The sequence below is a fragment of the Budorcas taxicolor genome, chromosome 14, assembly GCF_023091745.1.
Source record: "Budorcas taxicolor isolate Tak-1 chromosome 14, Takin1.1, whole genome shotgun sequence".
Classification (NCBI taxonomy): Eukaryota; Metazoa; Chordata; class Mammalia; order Artiodactyla; family Bovidae; genus Budorcas; species Budorcas taxicolor.
Window position 1 is genome coordinate 5,230,782 of NC_068923.1, and position 22,625 is coordinate 5,253,406.

Sequence of the window (22,625 nt, forward strand, 5' to 3'; positions counted from 1 at the left end):
CTTCTTCCCTCATATCATCCAGGAAGGGAGATACTGCACTCCTTCCATTCAGCAGGATTCCAGCCCGAAACAGATCTTGGTTAGGGGATAACATCACCACATAAGGCATTGTAAAGAGATGTGAGATTCATACATAGAGTTGTGGTTAAATTACAAGTACGTTTTGCTCATTTCACTGGTTAACAATGTACCCACACTCCAGTGGACCCAGGCAGGCCATCTCAGGACCATTCCCTGTGCTTCACTTTGGGTCTGTGTGGATTATCTCATTCACTTTCAAACATTATAATTATAATATATATTATATGAAATCACAGCTTCTAGTGAGAAGCTATGATTTCATATAGTATGTTCAGAAAGTCAAGTACCATTAGGGTATAAAGTTATCATGGAAATCCACAGGCACATAGAGATTTAAGTGAGCTTAGTCTGGCACCCCACTCCAGTACTCTTGCCTGGAAAATACCATGGACAGAGGAGCCTGATGGGCTTCACTCCATGGGGTTGGGAAGAGTCGGACACGACTGAGCGACTTCACTTTGACTTTTCACTTTCATGCATTGGAGAAGGAAATGGCAACCCACTCCAGTATTCTTGTCTGGAGAATCCCAGGGATGGGGGCGCCTGGTGGGCTGCTGTCTATGGGGTCGCACAGAGTCGGACACGACTGAAGCGACTTAGCAGCAGCACCAGCAACAGACACTGTCATCCGACTCTTTGTGACCCCAAGGACTGTACAGCCTGCCAGGTTTCTCTGTGAATTGGATTCTCCAGGTAAGAACACTGGAGTGTGTTGCCATGCCCTCCTCCAGGGGATCTTCTCAACCCAGGGATGGAACCCAGGTCTCCCAAATTACAGACAGATTCTTTACCGTCTGAGCCACCCTACAAAGGCCATAACATCCCAGGATAAGACAGCGTCCACCTCAGCAGCTACTCAGGCTGGGCCCAGGTGCCAGCAAATCAGAAAGTCATTTGGGCAGCTGGGAAAGTCTGCCATTCCTACAACCTGGGGAGGCCTTCTGCTAATTGAGCAGCTCTTCTGCCAAGGAGACTAGGGAGCTTCTTCCCTTACAATGGCAGTGGAAGCCCCTGAGGCGACTTGCCTCTGTTGACAAACCTGCTGCTTAGCCCATGGGCGCCTGGGCGTTTCCGGACAGCAGCCAGTTACGTGACGTCGCTGGGAGACTACGCCCTTCAGAACCCAGCACCGCCCGCTGCCGGCCGTGCATGACGTCACGGCGCCCGGACGCGCCTCGCCCCCGGCCGCTGTCGCCAGGGGCCGCTCCCTCGGGTCTCCTAGGCAACCAGCGCTCCGCCCCTTCGCCCCTTTAACCTTTAGGGTGCGCGAGCGCCGCGTCCTGCGCGGGTTCCTCCCTCCCCTTTCCTGTCCCCGCTTCACGGGGCTGTCCCGGCCGGAAGCGAAGATGGCGGCGGCGGCTGCGGGCGCGGCGTCCGCCGAGCTGGTGATCGGCTGGTGCATCTTCGGCCTCCTTCTCCTGGTAGGGGAGGCGCTTGGCGTGACCCGGGGCCTGGCCGGGGTACGGGGGCGGCCCCGCTGCTGGCAGCCGGGGCCCCGACTTCCTCGTCCCGCCTCTCCGGCTCCGGCGGCCGCCGCGAAGGCGCCGAGTGGGGGCGGGCCGCGAGAGGGGCGCGCCGGCGGCCGGCTGCGGGTTCGGGGTGGTCCCCGGGGCGCAGCCAGTGCCCCGGACCCGGGCCTGAGCAGAGGCCCCTGCGCACGGGGGAGCGGGGTGCCGAGAGGACGGGCCCCGGAGGCCTGCAGCTCCCGCCTGCGCGCGTCCCGCGGGCGCCGCGTCGTCGGCTCACGAGCCGGCTGTGCGCTCCGAGCGGCTCCACCGTGTCCCAGCTTTTAGGGCCGTGGGGTCCGCAGCCTTCTCTCCCCCATTGTGTGGTGCTGCCTTGGTGACGTGCGTTCTGACGCCGGCTTTCGCCTTCCTTCCTGGTCTTTGATGGCTGAGACACCTGTGCCGCGGAGTTGGGGCCCTGGTTACTTCCAGGGTCAGGGTCTGTGTGCCCACCTCTCTGACTTCAGGGTGCCTCCATCCCAGCCGCCTGACTCCTGCTTATCCAGGCAGCAAAACGTGGGTCAGGTGGCCTAGCTTTTATTTCCGTGACCCGTGTTAAAACCCTTTTAATTGGGAGTTCAGTTTATTTCTCTTCGTTCCTCTCCCCAGTCTCACTTCCCGGTAGTCTTCAGCCCAACCTGTTGTTTCTTCAGTGTCCTGAAGTATTAATGCCACTTGTCAGTAGGGAAACAACAAAATAAAACCAAAAAGAAAAAAAAATCCAGTTTACTTGTTGAAATCAAAATTTGCCTCATTTTACTTTACTTTCTAGATTCTGTTACCGTGTCTGCAATCTGTATAGTATGTTTTTTCTTGCAACAGAAACTGCGTCCTTCATGCCGGTGTGTGAAAACTTGAAAAGGCTTCTTTTGTAGCCTTTACCACCTGCCCAGAAAGTAATGCCTTTAACCTTGGAACATGTTTTTTTCTGCTTGGAGAAAGGGAAAGACCTGAAGTTGGCTTTGGTTTCCACAGCCTGCACTTGGGCTTTTCCAGACTATTGTATTCACTTGACTTTGTAGGGGAACAAAATTTGACACCCCAAAATGTCTCTCTGGCATGGGGATTAGTTTAGACTGGTTATTTGTAAGAAATGGAAGACTCAGGAAATATTTCTTTTTACATCTGCCTTAGCCTCTGGAAGAATTTGGATCAGGGCCCTGTCTCCAAAATAAGTTTTATAACCAGAGATACCTGCAAAGAATGTGGGCTAGGTTTGGTGAGCCTAGAGCTCAGAGAGTCCCTCTGTGTCCTTTTGTCCCTGCCTGGCCCAGCAAAAGTTTGTTTACCAAACTTTAGCTTTCTACTTGCATGTGAAGTGCCTTCCTCCCAGTTCAGGTCCCAAGGCATCACTTCCAGCATCCTCTGTCTATAGCTGAAGGTGGTATTTAAAGTGAGGGCTTTGGCCATTTTGTTAAGTTTTCTTGGGTACTTCCCCTTTACAGTATCAGTTCAGTTCAGTCGCTCAGTTGTGTCCGACTCTTTGGAACCCATGAATTGCAGCACGCCAGGCCTGCCTGTCCATCACCAACTCCTGGAGTTCAGCCAAACTCATGTGCTTTGAGTAGGTGATGCCATCTAGCCATCTCAAACTCTGTCGTCGCCTTCTCCTCCTGCCCCCAGTCCCTCCCAGCATCAGGGTCTTTTCCAATTAGTCAACTCTTCACATGAGGTGGATAAAGTATTGGTGTTGCAGCCTCAGAATCAGTCTTTCCAATGAACACCCAGGACTGGTCTCCTTCAGAATGGACTGGCTGGATCTCCTTGCAGTCCAAGGGACTCTCAAGAGTCTTCTCCAACACCACACTTCAAAAGCATCAATTCTTCGGCGCTCAGCTTTCTTCACAGTCCAACTCTCACATCCATTCACCACCACTGGAAAAACCATATCCTTGACTAGATGGACCTTTGTTGGCAAACTAATATCTCTGCTTTTAAATATGCTATCCAGGTTGGTCATAACTTTCCTTCCAAGGAGTAAGTGTCTTTTAATTTCCGGCTGCAGTCACCATCTGCAGTGATTTTGGAACCCAAAAAAATAAAGTCTGACACTGTTTTCACTGTTTCCCCATCTATTTCCGATGAAGTGATGGAACCAGATGCCATGATCTTAGTTTTAAGAATGTTGAGGTTTAAGCCAACTTTTTCACTCTCCTCTTTCACTTTCATCAAGAGGCTCTTTAGTTCTTCATTTTCTGCCATAAGGGTGGTGTCATCTGCATATCTGGTTATTCATATTTGTCCCAGCAATCTTGATTCCAGCTTGTGCTTCATCCAGTCCAGCATTTCTCATGATGTACTCTGCATATAAATTAAATAAGCAGGGTGACAATATATAGCCTTGACGTACTCCTTTTCCTATTTGGAACCAGTCTGCTCCATGTCGAGTTCTAACTGTTGCTTCCTGACCTGCATACAGATTTCTCAGGAGACAGGTTAGGTGGTCTGGTATTCCCATCTCTTTCAGAATTTTCCACAGTTTATTGTGATCCACACAGTCAAAGGCTTTGGCATAGTCAATAAAGCAGAAATAGATGTTTTTCTGGAACTCTCTTGCTTTTTCCATGATCCAGTGGATGTTGGCAATTTGATCTCTGGTTCCTCTGCCTTTTCTAAAACCAGCTTGAACATCAGGAAGTTCACGGTTCATGTATTGCTGAAGCCTGGTCTGTACAGTATAGATGTTATTAAATATTTGATTTTTCTCCTGTTGATCTAGCTCGTGTCAATTTAATTGTTAGACCAGGCAAAAGAACTTAAGGAAAAGTAAATTTCTCCCTTCCTGACAGTTTAGAGGAAAACGAAGGAGCACATAACCTGTATCAAAGTTCAGGGAGAATAATTTGGCAGTTATCAATGAATAAACATTTCAGATACAGCAGTTATGCTATAAATTGTAGGAGGATGTAAATAAAATGTGACCTTTAAGAGGGCCTGAAGATAGGTGGGAAAATAAGAATTCTTGAAACAGGTCTATTAAGTACTGAAAACCAAAGTATGATTTTATAAATTAAATAGGACTTGAGAGAATAAAGAACAATTTTGGGAGAGTGTGGAATAGAGGCAAACTTTGGATAGAAAAGGAAGGGAAAGCATTTAAGTTGGTGATATTACAGCAGGAACAAAATAAAATGAAAATAGAATTAAAGGTTTGAAATTAGATGTTTAGAATAGGACTAAATTAGTAATGAGGGCCATTGTTTAATTTTCTGGAAATCTCTTAAATTTGTGGATTATTAGATGAGAACTGGAGTCTCATGTCTGCTTCTGCATCCAACATTTTGAGAGGTTACCATGAGATTTTAGTGATACATAGTTGGAAGCAGAGTATCTTTTAGGTCATTGTGCCATTGTTCAGTATGATATTACATCAAAACTTAGTAAGTAGAAGCTGCTTAGTATGAAATATGGGATTTGAAACCCTATCAATGAACTTTTGTTCTTTCTCCTATATGTGGTTTTATAATATGATGCATTTGGTCATTTAGGAAATAACTGGTTCACTGAGCTAAGCAGATCTTCGAAATAACGGATATATTTCATTACATAAATCAAATATCACATCCATCAGTATCACCACTGATTTTGTCAGAAGAAATGTCTCAGAAATCAAGTAGTGAGAAATTGCCAAGCTCACAGTCTTGGATACATAGTCATTTGCGCTTTCAAGTGAAAATGTTGTTTCTTGGAAATAGTGCCTCCTTTGGCTTTCAGCTCTTAACATAGGATGCTTTCCCTGGAGACAGCCATCTCTACTTGAGCACATTCACATTTTCCTCCATGGATTATTAAAAAAGTCAGGGGCTAAAGTGTCAAATATCAATGTGGAAAGGGCAAATGACATTTTAGTAGTATTGTGAGAACAGTTTTCAAGTTGCAGATCCCCAGAAAGAGTTGTGGGGCTGCCAGGGGTCTGGGGACTTAACACTTTGAGAACTGCTGCCGCTCTCCTGTTAAAGATTCAGAACACTGAAACTGACAGCTTTTGTAATCTTGGGCAAACAGGATGGGCTTCATTTTCTTCTGTCACATAAGGAAAGGTTAGACTTGGCTCCTCCAAGCCTATAATTTAACTGTCCACATTTACTATATTAAATGTGAGCCCTTCACCCTAGTCCTCACCCCCATAGGATTGTCAATAATTTGGCTTACACCATCTCTCAAATTGCATTTCCCATTACTGTTTAAGGTTGAGTCTCTGTTTCTGTAAAGCAAGTTCTTTTTGTTACTCCAAGTGAGGGGATCATCTGGGAACTTGTTAGAAATACAAATATGGGGCCCTAGCCCTGCAGAATTAGAATCTGCAGTTTGACCAGATTTCAAGCGGCATGTGTTCCTTGATTCTCACTCCTGCCTCTGCCCAGGTACTTCTCCACCTTGACTGCTCATTACAGACACCTGGGGAGTATTAAAAGCCCTAATGCCCAAACCAGTTAAGTCAGAATCACTTGGGAGGGGTTGGGGACTGCTCTAAATCTTTCCTTATGACTGTTAGCGGAATTATACATTAGTTTCTTTCATGAAATTCTCTAAAATGTTATTTCATATGACATTTAATAATAATTGCTGCTCTTTGTTGAGCAATTACTAGCCCAGACACTGTGCTAAACTCTTTACATTCAGTTCCTATAACCTGCTATGAAAGAAATATTCTTATCTTACAGATGAGGACAGTTGGTTTATTTTATAATGTAGTGTAACTATTGATAGATTTAACCTGTAAACAAAAAGCTCTTTGGGGTCTGTTTTAATAAAGTTTCCCCAAACCCCTAAAAGTTTGGGAACCTCCGGCTTAACTGTTTGCCCAGGTTGCTCTTTTCCTGCTCGACTGCCTGTTACTGGCAAGCTCCTTCCTCTTCAGTAATACCTGCTGCTTCAGACTTTGTACAAGTGCAGATATTCTTCAAGTCCAGCAAAAAGTTTATTCCGTTTTTTGTCTGAGCTGCTGCTAAGGATAGAAAGGCTCATCTTCCAGTGACTTCCAAAATAATTTGGGGAAAGCTATATTTGTCAATTTGGAAACAAACCCGTGAAAGATTAATATAAGTAACATTTTATAAAAGAATATTTTCCAAAACAAAATGAAATTAGTAAATTGTTAAGAATTTGAATAAAGGTCTTTTTCCATCCTTTGTTCCTTCTTCCCTCCTTACATTTCCTTTTATTTCTTTCTCTCCAGCATCCATGTTCTGAAGTGCACATTTTCTTTTCACTTTATTTTTTCCTGCTGTTCTGACACCAGCTGAAATGTTAGTAATGTAAAGAAATTACATGCAACAACTTGGATGGATTTCAAATTCATCAAGTTAAGTAAAAGAAGCTGTACTCAAAAGACATACTGTGTAAGTACACTGACATTCTAGAAGAAGCAGAAGCTGTGGGCGCAGATAATAGATAGTGGTTCTCAAGGGCTAGGGAGTGGTGCGCTTAGTCACTCCATCATGTCTGACTCTTTGTGAACCTGTGGACTATGGCCCACCAGGCTCCTGTCCAAGGGGGTTCTCCAAGCAAGAATACTGGAGTGGGTTGCCATGACCTCCTTCAAGGGATCTTTCCAACCCAGGGATCGAACCCAGATCTTCTGTATTGCAGGCAGATTCTTTACCAACTGAGCCACCAGGGAAGTGGAGAGAGGGGTTAACTATGGAGGGGCAAAGGAGGTTTTTCTGCAGTGATGGAACTGTTCTTTTCTGTTGATTGTGGTAGGAGAATTTAGAAACTATAACTAGTTAGGTGGTGTTCCTAGTTCATTTCTGGCTCCTGAAGTATGATACCCAAAGGGAAATAATGTTACATGAAAAACTAGGTTTGCCTATTCATGAGTGTTGAGCCAGCAGACACAACCAAGCCAAAGATCTGGAGAAGGGAGAACACAATCCCTTGGGGGTCTTTCCTAAGCCAGTCCTCATCAGCAAGATTGGGGAAGTTTAAAGCTAAGAGTCATACATATTCATGAAAGGGCTTGGGTCTTAGACAGAATCCAAGGAGGGTCAGAAAAGATTAGCATCATCCCTCAGATTCCAGTTGATCTCATAGTTGAACACTTCAGCACAATCTTTGAAACAGACCTGGGAGTGTTGACAACTGATGTACTGTTTTTGCTGTAGTTACTTCTCTTGCTTGATAGTCATTTGCTTATGCATCATTTTGTTCCCTCTAGATCTGTAATTACTGAGATCTGTCCAAGGGCAAGCATTGTGGCCAGCCTGAGATCAGAAAGTAGCTTATGCCAAAAATGGCTTCTCATATGTCAAGAAAGCCATGCCTGGATCTCTTTCTCTAGGGAACCCATACCTTGTCTGCACCAAAAGTTAAATCTGTTGAAAAGCGTGAAAGGACAGAACAAAGCTTGTGTCCCAGTGCTTTTATAGAGCTTACTTGAAACCTTGATTCTCAAGTTTGCCTCAGATTGGGATCCTCCTTGCTGATGCCTGGAGAAGCCTCAGTCTCTGATGAAAGTGATTTGGGGGAGGCCATAAAGAAATTTTAAGTTTTTACCAAGGGGATTCTAACACAGCCAAGGTTGAGAATCACCCATTTAGGATCTGGCTGCCATCCCCTATGATTGAGTAAAGCAGAGATTCTCAAAGTGTAGTCTCTGGACCAGCATCAGCCTTCCTGGGAACTTGTTACGAATACAGGTTTTCTGGACCCTCTCCAGACCTGTTGAATTAGTGGCCCTCCAGAGAATTCTGATGCCAGCGTAAAGTCCTTTACTACCGGGGTCCAGCCCCAGTGGATCCAGGGTAATTCGAAGCGGGGACGGCGTGGCGAGGAAAATCTTAATATTTAATTAGAAATATAAAAGAAATTAAGAGGAAATAGTATAGTAGGAAATTTACTGGAGAAAAGAGGCTGAATAACTTGGTTTACGGGGAAAGCCAATAAAACTTCAGGACAAGAAGTTTGCACCATCTACGTTAGGCCACCGGCGCTCATTTGAATAGCAGAGGGTGCCCCTCCTTGGGCTCCCTCTCTCATGGGACTTAGAAGCCAGGGCAAGTAAGTAGATATGGCGAGCCTCCACGCCCCAGATGGGAATTCAGCCAGAAAAAGAAGGAGAATAGACCACGCGGGAGAAACCAGTCTTCCCAGTGACTGGCCCCTCCTCTATTGTCCAGAACGGCCTTTTATACCTTTTGTTGTATATAGAGACCAATGGGTAATATAAAATTAAGCAGTGTCAGCAGCCCTGACTCTTATCAAGACCAGGCTTTCTCTCTGCATACCTAGTTGTATACATAAGTCTTAGGTGATTTACATCATCTTCTGGCCAGAAGGCCAGTTAACATTTTACAGCCCTTTTCTGATAAGGGTTTGTCAACCAGAAGACTTATTTGTGGTGTTCTTCCCAAAGTCTGGTGCCACTCTCAGAAAGCACTAAATAAAGTTACATTCTTACATAGCAAGGATACAACAGTTTATAACAAGTAAAAGGAGTACAGTGATTTATAACAAAGAGAAAAGTAATTAACTCAAAAGTCTAGTGTTGCTAACATCAAAAGTACTATATTCCTTTTTCTATATCCCAATTACATTGATTAATATCCTCCAGGTGCCTAAAAGATAAAGAATATGGAGGCTTGGCAGCAGTCATTGACTCAACAGTGAAAACCCGTCACCAATATAATTTTTAGCTCTTTAGAAAAGGCTCTGTATCTTTAAGATGCTTTAAGCTTTGTGCCTCTCGCAGTTGGGCGGCTGTAAGCAATTCACAAATTGTAAAAAGTCCGGGGGAATCTGTCAGGCAAGTTAGGGAGCCATCAGAGGGGTTTGAGCTGAAACATTCCTTTCATATGCAGGAGACTGAAGCCCTAAGTTAACTTTTTCCAGAGAATGTCAGAAGAGTGGAAAAGCACAGTACAATAAGGCAGGCAGACTCTGGTTTCTGGGGGTAGATGTTCAGGAAAACTCAGGGGGAACCCCTGAAGTCAGATCACGCCTTTGCGTTTTGTCGGGCTTCCTTCCTCATGACCTTTGCCGTGGGCGGGATTCCTCACGCTGGCTCCTGGCACTTTACTCTGTGTTAATTTCTGGAAAGATGTTGGTGTAATCTGATGGATTACAGACGTCAACCTCAGTACCTCTGAGTGTACTTTTTCCCCTGGAAAGTTCCTTGTAATGCACATGCACCCATTTTCAGTGTTCATTCTTCTTTGTTTGTGTGTGTTAGTTGCTTAGTCGTGTCTGACTCTTTGCAACCCCATAGACTGCAGCCCACCAGGCCCCTCTGTCCATGGGATTCTCCAGGCAAGAATACTGGAGTGGCTTGCCATTTCCTTCTCCAGCAAAAACTATAGAAAGAGAGAAAGTGAAGTTGCTCAGTTGTGTCCGACTCTTTGTGACCCCGTGGACTGCAGCCCACCAGGCTCCTCCGTCCATGGCATTTTCCAGGCAAGAGTAGTGGAGTGAGGTGCCATTGCCTTCTCGTCTTCTTTATTTAATACCCTTTAAAATGTGAATTACAGTATAATCCGTTATTGCATGGTGACAGTTAACCTTTAGCTGAATGATACTCTTGAACTGTCACAAAGGGACAGAAGTTAATTTCAGTTTGGGTGGTGTTTTGTGATGCTTCTGTGGTAAGAACAGGATAGAACAACTTTTTTTTTAATTAGTTAATTTTTTTTTTATTGAAGGATACTTGCTTTACAGATACTGTTGTTTTCTGTCAAACCTCAACATAAATCAGCCATAGGTATACATATATCCCCTCCCTTTTGAACCTCCCTCCCATCTCCCTCTCCATCCCACCCCTGTTTGAGTTTCTTAGCCATATAGCAAATTGCCATTGGTAATCTATATGGTAATGTAAGTTTCCATGTTCTCTTTCCATACATCTCACCCTCTCCTCCCTCTCCTTATGTCCACAAATCTATTCTTTATGTCTGTTTCTTCACTGCTGCCCTATAAGTAAATTCTTCAGTATCATTTTTCTAGATTCCAGGTATATGTGTTAGAATATGATATTTATCTTTCTGTTTCTGACTTACTTCACTCTGTATAATAGGTTCTAAGTTCATTCACTTCATTAGAACTGACTCAAAGGCGTTCCTTTTTATGGCTGAGTAATATTCCGTTGTGTATATGGATAACAACTTCTTTATCCATTCATCAGTTGATGGACATCTAGGTTGCTCCATGTTCCGGCTATTGTAAATAGTGCTGCAATGAACAATGGGAAACAACTTTCAGTTACATCTCCTTTAGCTTGGGAAAATGTATAGGGAAAAGTATTCAGAGGTGGTTACAACTGTAATGTGTCAACCATTAATGGTCATACTGTTTGTGAGGAAATATGTAACTGAGCAGTGTTATCAACAATCTTTGCTTGTTTTTTTGGTGTCTTGGCACCCCAGTGATGATGTACTGCTTTAATGAACTTGGCTTTGAAAATGATAAATCCCGACTAAGTTTATAAGGGGTGGGGGACTTCTCCGTGCACATCTGAAAGCATCTTTATTTGACATAAAGTTTCCCACCAGGAACTTTAAAACACATTCTAAAATCAGTATTAGAGCATAGATAAGGCAGTAACAAAACATTTCCTTCTGATGTTTCAGGCTATTTTGGCGTTCTGCTGGATATATGTTCGCAAATATCAGAGTCAGCGGGAAAGTGAAGTTGTCTCCACCATAACCGCCATTTTTTCTCTGGCCATTGCACTGATCACATCAGCACTTCTTCCAGTGGATATATTTTTGGTCTCTTACATGAAAAATCAGAATGGTACATTTAAGGTAATTATTTTGTCCTTTCATATTCTTGGCAGTTAAGTGTGTAATTAAATGTGTAGCAGTGCAGGGTGTGCTGTTTTATTGTTGTCTCTGGGAGGCTGAAGATGTGACAACTAATGTGGGACAGACTTTTCACTAATTCCCAACTGTCCAAGAAGTCCTTCTGTCAATCAAGACCTTTGCCAAGTGATCACAATAGGTTTTATTTTTGTGCCTTGAGTAGCTCCCTTGAAGTCTGACTGGAATTCCATTATCCAGTTAAGATAATTTAGAAGGACCTTTGTTAGTGGCAGATTATGGTCTTCATCTCTGTGTCATGTTGAAGACCCCGAGTCACTGCGATGCAGGCTGCAGAGGATCAGACCCAAGTTCCAGTCTTGGCTCCTCACTAGCTAGTTTGTGTCTTTGGTCAAACTGAACTTTTCTGGACTTCATGTTCCTTATATTTAAAATGCATGGTGTTAGACTAGAAGGCTTCTGAGTTCCTTTTCAACTATTCAGTTATTTATTCAACTTATTTAGTGTAAACTCTGAGATAGAAAGTGTATCTTGTTTGTTTCTAGGTGCCCAGTGTCTGACACGTAGTAGGTACTTAAATATTTGAATGAAATGTTATTTTAATTATCTCAGTAATGCATCGTTCCAAAATAACTTCCTGAATTGGGCCAATAGGACTTAAATAATTTCATAATTTTTTTGAGTTAGGTTTGGCTAGATTCCAGTTGCTGTGCAAACTGCATTTCTTTTCTATAGGTTAGTCATTCATTTAGCAAGTATTAATTGAGCTCTTAGTATGTGCTGAATGCTGTAGAGAGATAGTAACTCGTGTCCATAGAGTACTTGGTGTGTCAGACCCTCTCCTAAATGGTTTACATATCTTAATGTCCCAACAACCCAATGAGGTAGATAGTGTTATCACCGTTTTCATAGAGATAGGCAGGAAGCCAAGGTTCAGAGAGATGACATAACCCATCTCAGGTCTGGGGTTTGAATATGCTGTTACTGGGATTTCCTATATGCAGTGTGTAATTATTGTTTAAGCAGGAGGGTTTTTTTAATTTTTAAATTTAGAATATTTGGTTTGTTTCGATTTTGTGGAATTACATTTTCATCTGGAAATTTCTAAAGTATTTTAATGAAATTATGAGCTTTCCCTTAGATCATGTAGTTGTTCTGGGACCACACTTAGTTTAGTAATCACTTTTTGGATACTAGTTTTTTGTTATATTTATTTATTTTTAATTTGTGAGATTACATTATACTTGTTTAAATAAGACTTTAGGAATTCACCTGCCTAAAGAAACAAAAGTATTTCCCATTAAGACTTACGACATTTATTCTATTAAATGCTTCGTTAGAGAAGAAAATGTTTAGCTGTAGTTAGTGTGCTTATTTTATGTTTGTTAAATCTATTTGAATCCTGAGAAACCTTCATGCAGGTCAAGAAACAACAGTTAAGAACAGACATGGAACAATGGACTTGTTCAGAATTGGGAAAGGAGTATAACAAGGCCGTTTGTATATTGTCACCCTTGCTTATTTAACTTCTATGCAGAATACATTATGTGAAATGCTGGGCTGGATGAACCACAAGGTGGAATAAAGATTGCCAGGAGAAATATCAACAACCTCAGATAATGCAGATGATATCACTCTAATGGCAGAAAGTGAAGAAGAACTAAAGAGCCTCTTATGAGGGTGAAAGAAGAAGGTGAACAAAATGGCTTAAAACTCAACATTCAAAAAACTAAGATCATGGCATCCAGTCTCGTCACTGCTTGGCAAATAGATGGGGGAAAAGTGAAAATAGTGACAGATTTTATTTTCTTGGGCTCCAAAATCAATTTGGATGGTGATGCAGCCATAAAATTAAAAGATGCTTGCTCCTTGGAAGGACAAAGCTAGACAGCCTATTAAAAAGCAGAGATATCACTGTTGACAAAGGTCTATCGTCAAAGCTATGGTTTTTCTAGTAGTTATGTACAGATATGAGAGTTGGACCATGAAGAAATCTGAGTACTAAATAAGTGACAGTTTCAAATTGTGGTGCTGGAGAAGACTCTTGAGAGTCCTTTGGACAGCAAGGAGATCAAACTAGTCAATCCTAAAGAAAATCAACCCTGAGTATTCATTGGGAGGACTGATGATGCTGATACTGAAGCTCCAGTACTGTGGCCACTTGATGTGAAGAGTCAACTCATTGGAAAAGACCCTGATACTGGAAAAGATTGAAGGCAAAAGGAGGGGGTGACAGAGGATGAGATGGTTAGACAGTATCACTGACCTCAGTGGGCATGAGTTTGAGCAAACTCTGGGAGAGAGAGAAGGACAGGGGAGCCAGTGCTGCAGTTCATGGAGTCGCAAAGAGTCAGACGTGACTTAGTGGCTAAACAACAACAAAAATTTAAATGCGGCACCAGTAATTACACGGGAAACATTCCATGTTAGGGTTTCTCCTCTCTTTTTTTAAAAAACTTTTTCATTATTGAGGGATTGATTCAGCAGTTGTATGGCCTTTGTGATAGCTTGCGGTGAATGGTGTTGGATTCATGATCTCCAAAGAAGACTTAGCTTCGGGACCAGGAACCAGGCTTGATCACTCAAGAGCTTTTGTGCAGCAGGGTTTTATTAAAGTATAAAAAGGGACAGAGAAAGCTTCTGACACCTCAGAAGGGGGATGAGAGAGCCCCCCTCGCTAGTGTTAGCAAGGGAGTTATATACTTCTTTAATTGGTTATTACAATAAAAAGAATGTTTCCAGGTGGTAAAGATCTTACTAGACCCACTCCTATAACTTATATTTTAGAATAACAGGATTAGCCAGAAGGTTTTCAGGAAGGCGAAACTGTCCTCAAGCAGGATACATTGTTGTTTTATAATCCTTGGTACAGAGTTTAAAGTGAGTTGTTTGTTATGTAATCATCAGTTCTGGGCTTAAAGGAAAAAATGTTTTATGTGACTGAGGAATGTAGACAAAAAAAAGATGTTTGTGCTTTCCTCCTCCTTGAGAATTCCAGACCCCCTATTTCCACTTTGAGATCCCTAGACTCCTTTCTCCTCCTCGGGGACCCCAGACTTGTTATCAGCCTGCCTAGGAATTCCCTCCTTCCATTCCCTCCTTTTCTTTTAGGAGAATTATGTTGCCAAGGGAAAGGGGCGTTGTTTTCATTGCATAACTTCTTCCTGCTGTTGAGGGGCATAATCCCTAAATTGTTGAAGCAATGTATTCTGCTAAACCCTCATATGGAGGGTCTCTGATCCAAGGGCCTCAAGTAATAGTTGGAAGAGGCTGTGCCACTCATAGGAGCCTGGACAACCATTTGTAACTTAAAAGCTTTCAGACGGTTAGAAACAAGCCACATTTTACAGTTACATATGTAAGGCAAAATAGTCATTAAACCAAGTTAAAACCTAATCAAAATTAAAAGTTATATTATGTCCATAGTTAAGGTTCAGTTCAGTTCAGTTCAGTTCAGTTGCTCAGTCATGTCCGACTCTTTGTGACCCCATGAATCGCAGCACGCCAGGCTTCCCTGTCCATCACCAACTCAGGGAGTTCACTCAGACTCGCGCCCATTGAGTCAGTGATGCCATCCAGCCAGCTCATCCTCGGTCGTCCCCTTCTGCTGCCCCCAATCCCTCCCAGCATCAAAGTCTTTTCCAATGAGTCAACTCTTCTCATGAGGTGGCCAAAGTACTGGAGTTTCAGCTTTAGCATCATTTCTTCCAAAGAAATCCCAGGGCTGATCTCCTTCAGAATGGACTGGTTGGATCTCCTTGCAGTCCAAGGGACTCTCAAGAGTCTTCTCCAACACCACAGTTCAAAAGCATCAATTCTTTAGTGCTCAGCCTTCTTCACAGTCCAACTCTCACATCCATACATAACTACTGGAAAAACCATAGCCTTGACTAGACGGATCTTAGTCGGCAGAGTAATGTCTCTACTTTTGAATATGCTATCTAGCTTGCTCATAACCTTTCTTCCAAGGAGTAAGCGTCTTTTAATTTCATGGCTGCAGTCACCATCTGCAGTGATTTTGGAGCCCCCAAAAATAAAGTACAATATGTTATACCAGTCCATCTTAGGATTGCCGGTGTCATCACAGAGTTGAAGAAAGTCTTTTCCTTGAAGTGGAGAAACCCACCATGGGAAATCTTTAATTGATGAGAAGAGGGAGTGCTCCACAGAGCCAGCAATTTTGATTTCAGCATTATGGAATGCAGTGTAGGAATGAGCCCAGGACAGGAACGCGTTGTCTTGAGGGTCAAATAGCAGACTCAGGACTTTTGGAGTCAGCAGAAGCAAGCTCACATAGGTTCTCAGACCCATGTCCGTTCCTGGCTCAAACACTGGCCTGTTTGACTCAAAGGCTGGATCAGGAGTTAACCTCCCAGTAATATCTGTTGAAAAGGCTGAAAGCTGAGTCAGATAGTTAGTTCTAAGGCTTTAGGATCTATGACAATATCTGTGTGCAAAACCAGTCTGTCATTGAGGTAATCCCATTTTTGAGGGGCAGGTCATATCCTCATTATTAAAGGTATGGGTAAAACTAAACCAACTGTCTTGTGTTTCCTGAGTTAGTTTACCAAGATGCCTCTTAATAATGTCATTAGTCTTTTCAACCTTTCCTGAAGATTAGGGTCTCCAGGAACAGTGTAAGTGATGCTCTGTTCCTAGAGCTTTTGATACTCCTTGAGTTACAGCAGCTTTAAAGATGGAGTCATTGTTGCTCTGAACTTTAGAGTCTAAGATCCTACTTACATCGTGAGAAGTCAGTACATTAAGATTTTGCCCATTAGTAAACTTAGGAGCTTTAGGCATTAGCAAAACAGTAGTAGCAATTACCCTTAAGCAATGTGGCCGTAGCCTTTTTGCAGTGACAAACAAACTAAACTCAGATTCTGTGGGCAAACTCAAAGCGGGAGCCTGCAAGAGAGCAGTTTGAAGAGCCTTGAAAGCCCTTTGAGTCTCTGAGGACCAAACCAGCTTGTCGGTTTGGGCCTGCTGAGTCTCAGTTAGAAGTGTATGTAAAGGCTGGGTAAGTTCCCCATAACGCAGAATCCAAATGAGGCAATAGCCTATAATGCCCCCAAATCCTCTCAATCATCTTAAAGTCATAGGCAGAGGATGATTTAGTATAGATTCAATTCTAGAAAGCAAACTTCAGATCAATGACTGAAAAATATTTGGTTCAGTCAGAAGTTTCAGACAATGAAGTATCGGGACTAGGCACTTACTATGTGTATATCTTGAACAAGTCTCCATTTATCATTTAACTTTCCCTTACACCCAAGATAGGAGTGCTGCATGGACTGTTACAGGGGATTAATAGTCCTTGTTCCTCTAAATTTTCAGTGATGAGTTTTAATCCTTCCTTAACCTCAGGTTTTAATGGATACTGCTTTTGATTTGGAAATAGGTGAGGGTCTTTGATAGCGACAGGAACAGCATTTTGTGCTTGACCCACAGTTTTTCCATCAGCGCACACTTCAGGATTTACGTTTTCTTCAGTTATAAGAGCAGGTTCCATATTCATGAAATCAGAAGCCTGGACCTTGTTCAGTATATCCCTCCCCAGAAGGGGTGGGGGAAGCTCTGGCACAATCAGAAACATGTGAGAAAATAGCGCAGAGGCCCAGTTTCAGCTTAAAGGATGACTAAAATAATAGCGTTTGGCTCGTCCAGACAGCCCCATTATGGTAGTGGATCAGAAGGAAAGTGGACCAGGGGCTTTAGTGAGCAGAAAGTTGCCCCAGTGTCAAAAAGAGATCGATGGGTTGGCCCCCACAGTTATTAATACCTGGGGTTCCTCAGGTGTAATTAGGACGGGAGCTTATGTGGGACCCCTGGGCACCTTCATTCCCGATTGTCTTGTGAGTCAGACCCCTGAAACCTGTGCCTCTGGGGCAGTCTCTCCTCCAGTGTGGTCCCTTGCAGACCAGATGTGGAGCTGGGATGGCTTAGAGGCCTGGCGGCAATCCTGCTTGAGGTGCCCCTCCTTTCCACAGTAATAGCAAGTCCATCCCTTTTCACCTGGGTCCCTCTGGGCATTCTTTTCAGGCAGGTCTAACAGTCATGCTGGGGCTTCAGTCTTTCCCTGGTGTTTTTTTTGCCTTGTATTTTCCTCATATTCTCTGCCATAATGTACCATCTGAGCCAGCTGCAACAGTTTAAAATTTTTGAAGACTGATGTGGTCCAAACGCCTATTTTTGTAACTTATGGAGGATCTCTGGAGCTGAATGAGTGATAAACCTTTTAAGATCATTCCTCCCTCTGCACTTTCAGGATCAGTGTCAGTAAACTTGTGGAGAGCCTCCCATACTCTTATCTGGGAATTACTAGCAGTTTCCTTCTTTCCCGGTTCTATGTCAGCCAACTTAGCATAGTTTAGTCTTAGTGTGCACTCGCTTGAGTCCTTGAAGGTTACTTCTTGCAAAGACTCTGATCCTGCCTTCCTTTAGCCATGTTGTAGCCTCAGTCTGGCACGGTTATGGGAACTGCTTGACTCCCAGTAGGGAGGACAGCTATTTCATGTTTGCTTTTCTCCCTTGTCTCATGTTCAAGCCATTTATCTCCAAAAGCAGTAGCTTCCCCCAGAACTTGAGCTCTTAAGTCAGGAGTCAACGTCTCTCCTAAGACATACCCTCTAAATAGTCTCGACCACACTGGGACTGTTTGAAATTCTACCTAGACTGAGCAGACCCTCCTGGAAGGGTGCCCTGATCCTCAGCCTTGAGACTTGAGCATAGTTCAGTTGGGAGCCCCAGATACAGGGGCAAAGTAGGAGGACAGGAGGGAGCTGAAGGTTTCACACCCAAGTCTGCACCCTTAGGACATAAGTCTGGCATGTCTCGAGAGAGACAAAGAGCAACATTTATGGCACTTCTGCCCATTTATCTTGTTTTCTACGGAACTGTTCTAGTTGTAAAATAGTGTCGTAATTGAGAGACCTTTTAACAGGCCAGTGTTTCCCCATTTTCTAAAGCATACTATGGCTATTCAGTATTGCAGAAGATCAGGCATCTCTTTAAACTCTGGGTATCAAACTTGTCCCAGTTTTTTAAAATACATTGTAAAAGAGTGGTTCTGGAACGGTTAGCTCCCATCTGTGAGAGAGAGAAAAAAGTGGCATCCACAGCCATGGCTTCTTTCCACCAGAAGTGTCTCTTCCTGCTCTAGACGGGGGTGTAGACAGACTGTCCACCAAAGTTTTCCTTTCCTGGTCGGACTTAGTCTGTACCTTACCAACGCAGACATCTTACTCGTCCCTCCTGGGTGTACCACCGAGGTGGGGTGGAGGTGCCCCAGGGGTAGGCCTGATAGCATCCCAGACTGATTTCCAGTTTCTTACCACCAAGACATTTGTTTGACTTGCCAGAGTAGTTTCCGGAATGTTTCCAAGCTAGTAGTACCAGGGGAAGCCTCTGTCTTACGTGTGCCCGGGCACATTCCTGAGTACAGTGCTGACCGCAGTAAAAGCAGTGAGTCATAAAGGGATGAACAACATCCAAGATGTCCCTCCTGAGTGTCACCATGCCAGCATGTGTGATAGCAAAAGGGTTAGCCAGCGAGGAAAAAGTGGTTTTTGCCCTCAAGCCACTAGGGCTAATCCTTCCAGTTCATGTCCACAGATTCCGCAGAAGGAGTATCTAGGGAGTTGAGACAAAAGTGATCAGAGAGCCTTCTCTGGTCTGCTAAGAGCTGATGCTACCAAAAGAAGCCCATTGTAATTCCAGTCTAACCACATCTTGCAATTCCCGATCTGTGTCCTCGAAAGCCTCATGGTCACCAGCAGGGCTTCCCTCCACGTAGGTAGGAGACACAGCCATGACAGAGACTCACCTTCAGGTCGCTGGCTCCTGAGGCCGGCAGCCGAGAGAGTGCCCTCTGGACCGAGAGACGTTCCTGGATCTGGAGCTCCACCTCGCTCCCAAACGTGCTCTTGAAACTCTCTGCTCCTCGCAGGGCTAGGCGCTTCCATACTTGCGGTCTAGTAAAAGTACATAGTAACAGCATGGATCACAAGTCCCTTGAAAGTCTATGATCAGACAGATTATGTTAGTAGCTCTAATCCCCCACACACTTAGGAAATGGTCAAAGAGACCATGAAAAGGTGACTGAGAAGGGAAAGTTGTGTCCACATGCTTCGCCCATTTCTGCCTGCTCCACTCGCAGGGACGTTGGGCGTTTCTTGGTATTGGCAGGTCAATATAAATATAAACCCCTGATAAGATTCCCCTTTTTGGGGCTCCCTTCAGTCATTACGAGACCGTGAAACTGCAGACCAGGGCTCAGTGCTTGCTTCATGCAGGGCGTATCATCCATTCACACAAGCACGCTGTAGAGTTAGTAAAGCAGAAAACTTATTTACTGAGAAAGCAGAGAGACAGCTCTCAGTGTTCTTACCTTGGCCTGAAGATCCCGGACCAGCCCCCAAGGTGATGGCTTACGGTGAACAGTGTTGAATTAATGATCTCCGAAGATTTAGCTTCGGGACCAGGGACCAGGCTTAATCACTCAAGAGCTTTTGTGTAGCAGAGTTTTACTAAGGTATGAAAAGGGACAGAGAAAGGTTCTGACACAGACCTCAGAAGGGGGATGAGAGTGCCCCCCTCACTAGTGTTAGCGAGGGAGCTATATGTTTTTAATTAGTTATTACGATAAATCAAAATAATGTCCAAGGTTGTAAAGATCTTACTAGACCCACTCCCACAATTTACATTTTAAGATAACAGGATTAGCCAGAAGGTTTTTAGGAAGGCGAAACTGTCCTCAAGCAGGATACATTGTTGTTCCATAATTCTTAGTACAGAGTTTAAACTGAGTTGTTTGTTGTGTAATCATTAGTTCTGGGCTTAAAGAAAAAAAAGTGCTTTATGTGACTAAGACTAAGAAATGTAGAGGAAAAAAAAGATGTTTGTCCTTTCTTCCTCTTTGAGAATTCCAGACCCCTATTTCCACTTTGAGAGCCCTAGACCCCTTTCTCCTCCTCAGGGACCCTAGACTTCTTATCAACCTGCCTAGGAATTGACTCATTTGTTTCTACTTTTCATTTACTTATTAATAGTTGTCTCTGTCTAGTTATGTTTATTTTTAGCCAGCCAAAAGCTTAGATAATATACCAGTTTTCCCCCAAAACTTTGATCTATATATATATTGATGTTTTAAAATATTCTTTGTTTCCCTTTTTGTCTTGTCTTTTTTTTGAAGCACTGGCTGGGGCATTAGTGAATTTCCTGAGTTGTCATTTGAAGCTGGCCTGTGCTAATAGTTAAACAAGAACTGAAGAGACTTTCAAAGAACTATGTCTGGTAAACTGTAAAGAGTATTTTCTCTAAAGAATTATTAATGAATTCTCTTGAGATGCTTAGTAAAAGACAAGAATATTTAAACATTAGTATTTAAGAACTAGTTTCAGACTTCATGCCGTAGCTGTGAATTTAGGTGTCTCAGGGTAGAAGTGTGCCACGGCATCTTTAATCTCTTTCATCCTTATTAAAATGTGCAGGTTGTTGTTTTCCATGATGGATTATGTTGTGGCCTAAGTTTTATAAAGTGTATTTCTTATTCCTAAATGAATAAGTCTGTCATCTGAGTTTCTCAGTTTCCACCTTGGATGTTGAAGCCTCTAAACTGATTAGGAACCTGCTTATCAGGTACAGTAGTTTGGAAACTCTAGATGTCAAGGACTGCTGACATTGGGCTTAGGAGCTGAGGATACTAGGCAGGCAATCAACTATACTTTCTCTGTTTTGTCTACTTTACCTTCCTAGTTATTTCGGCCTTCCTTTGGTCAAGGGTATATTGTGATAATGTCTGAAGTGTTTCCATTGACCTGTTTTTCAGCTCCTGGCACTATGAATGTATTTTGCCAGATAATTTCATTGTTTCTAGTTTTTCTGTGTAATAATTAACTTCACAGATTAAAAAAAAAAAACACAAAACTGTAAAGAATAGCTGAAAGTGTTCTATTACAGTGCCTTGTGTAGTTGGCCAATAACTTTGGCTCATGAAACATACAAAGTGTGCATGCTCAGTCACGTCCAACTCTTTGTGACCTCATGGACTTGGCCCTCCAGATTCCTCTGTGCATGGACTTCTCCAGGCAAGAATAGTGGAGTGGGTTGCCATTTCCTCCTCTTCCTTCCCAACCCAGGGATCAAACCCACATCTCCTGTGTTTCCTGCATTGCAGGCAGATTCTTTACCACTGAGCTAAAGTGTACTAAAAAAAAAGAAAAATCAGAAATAGCCATTAACGTGAACAAATATTCTTTATTTTATACAGTGTATAAAATTAGTTAAGACATGGCATAAAAATATTTGTTTTGGTAGCTAAAATATTCATTTCTTCCTTCGGTCCATCAGTGATTAATCTCTTTATGGCCTGACATTATCAGGTATTTGGGTTGAACGCTTTGCTATTGCCTCATTCCTCCTCTCAGATGCAGATAATTGTACCTTAGAACTTTGTGTTCTTCAGTTCAGTTCAATTGCTCAGTCGTGTCTGACTCTTTGCGACCCCATGAATCGCAGCACGCCAGGCCTCCCTGTCCATCACCAGCTCACAGAGTTCACTCAGACTCACGTCCAGTGAGTCAGTGATGCCATCCAGCCATCTCATCCTCTGTCGTCCCCTTCTCCTCCTGCTCCCAATCCCTCCCAGCATCAAAGTCTTTTCCAGTGAGTCAACTCTTTGCATGAGGTGGCCAAAGTACTGGAGTTTCAGCTTTAGCATCATTCCTTCCAAAGAAATCCCAGGGCTGATCTCCTTCAGAATGGACTGGTTGGATCTCCTTGCAGTCCAAGGGACTCTCAAGAGTCTTCTCCAACACCACAGTTCAAAAGCATCAATTCTTCGGCGCCTAGCCTTCTTCACAGTCCAACTCTCACATCCATACATGACTACTGGAAAAACCATAGCCTTGACTAGAGAGACCTTAGTCAGCAAAGTACTGTCTCTGCTTTTGAATATGCTGTGTAGGTTGATCATAACTTTTCTTCCAGGGAGTAAGCGTCTTTTAATTTCATGGCTGCAGTCACCATCTCCAGTGATTTTGGAGCCCCCCAAAATAAAGTCTGACACTGTTTCCACTGTTTCCCCTCTATTTGCCATGAAGTGCTGGGACCAGATGCCATGATCTTCGTTTTCTGAATGTTGAACTTTAAGCCAACTTTTTCACTCTCCACTTTCACTTTCATCAAGAGGCTTTTTAGTTCCTCTTCACTTTCTGCCATAACGGTGGTGTCATCTGCATATCTGAGGTTATTGATATTTCTCCCAGCAATCTTGATTCCAGCT

The 22,625-nt window shown here is 43.3% G+C and overlaps 1 protein-coding gene across 2 annotated transcripts in view; it reads left to right on the plus strand.

Annotated features, from left to right (window-relative positions):
* Nucleotides 1-1,248: 1,248 nt before the first annotated feature.
* Nucleotides 1,249-22,625, plus strand: part of LMBRD1 (LMBR1 domain containing 1) — a 136,138-nt gene continuing 114,761 nt past the window's right edge. Inside the window, exons 1-2 of one of the 2 annotated variants that reach the window (XM_052651685.1) lie at nucleotides 1,249-1,502; nucleotides 11,150-11,326. In XM_052651685.1, the coding sequence (XP_052507645.1) occupies nucleotides 1,428-1,502; nucleotides 11,150-11,326 (252 nt within the window). In that variant the 5' untranslated portion in view covers nucleotides 1,249-1,427. Of the gene's footprint in view, nucleotides 1,503-6,765; nucleotides 6,929-11,149; nucleotides 11,327-22,625 lie in introns of those variants that run through there. The other variant, XM_052651686.1, reaches the window with a different exon arrangement.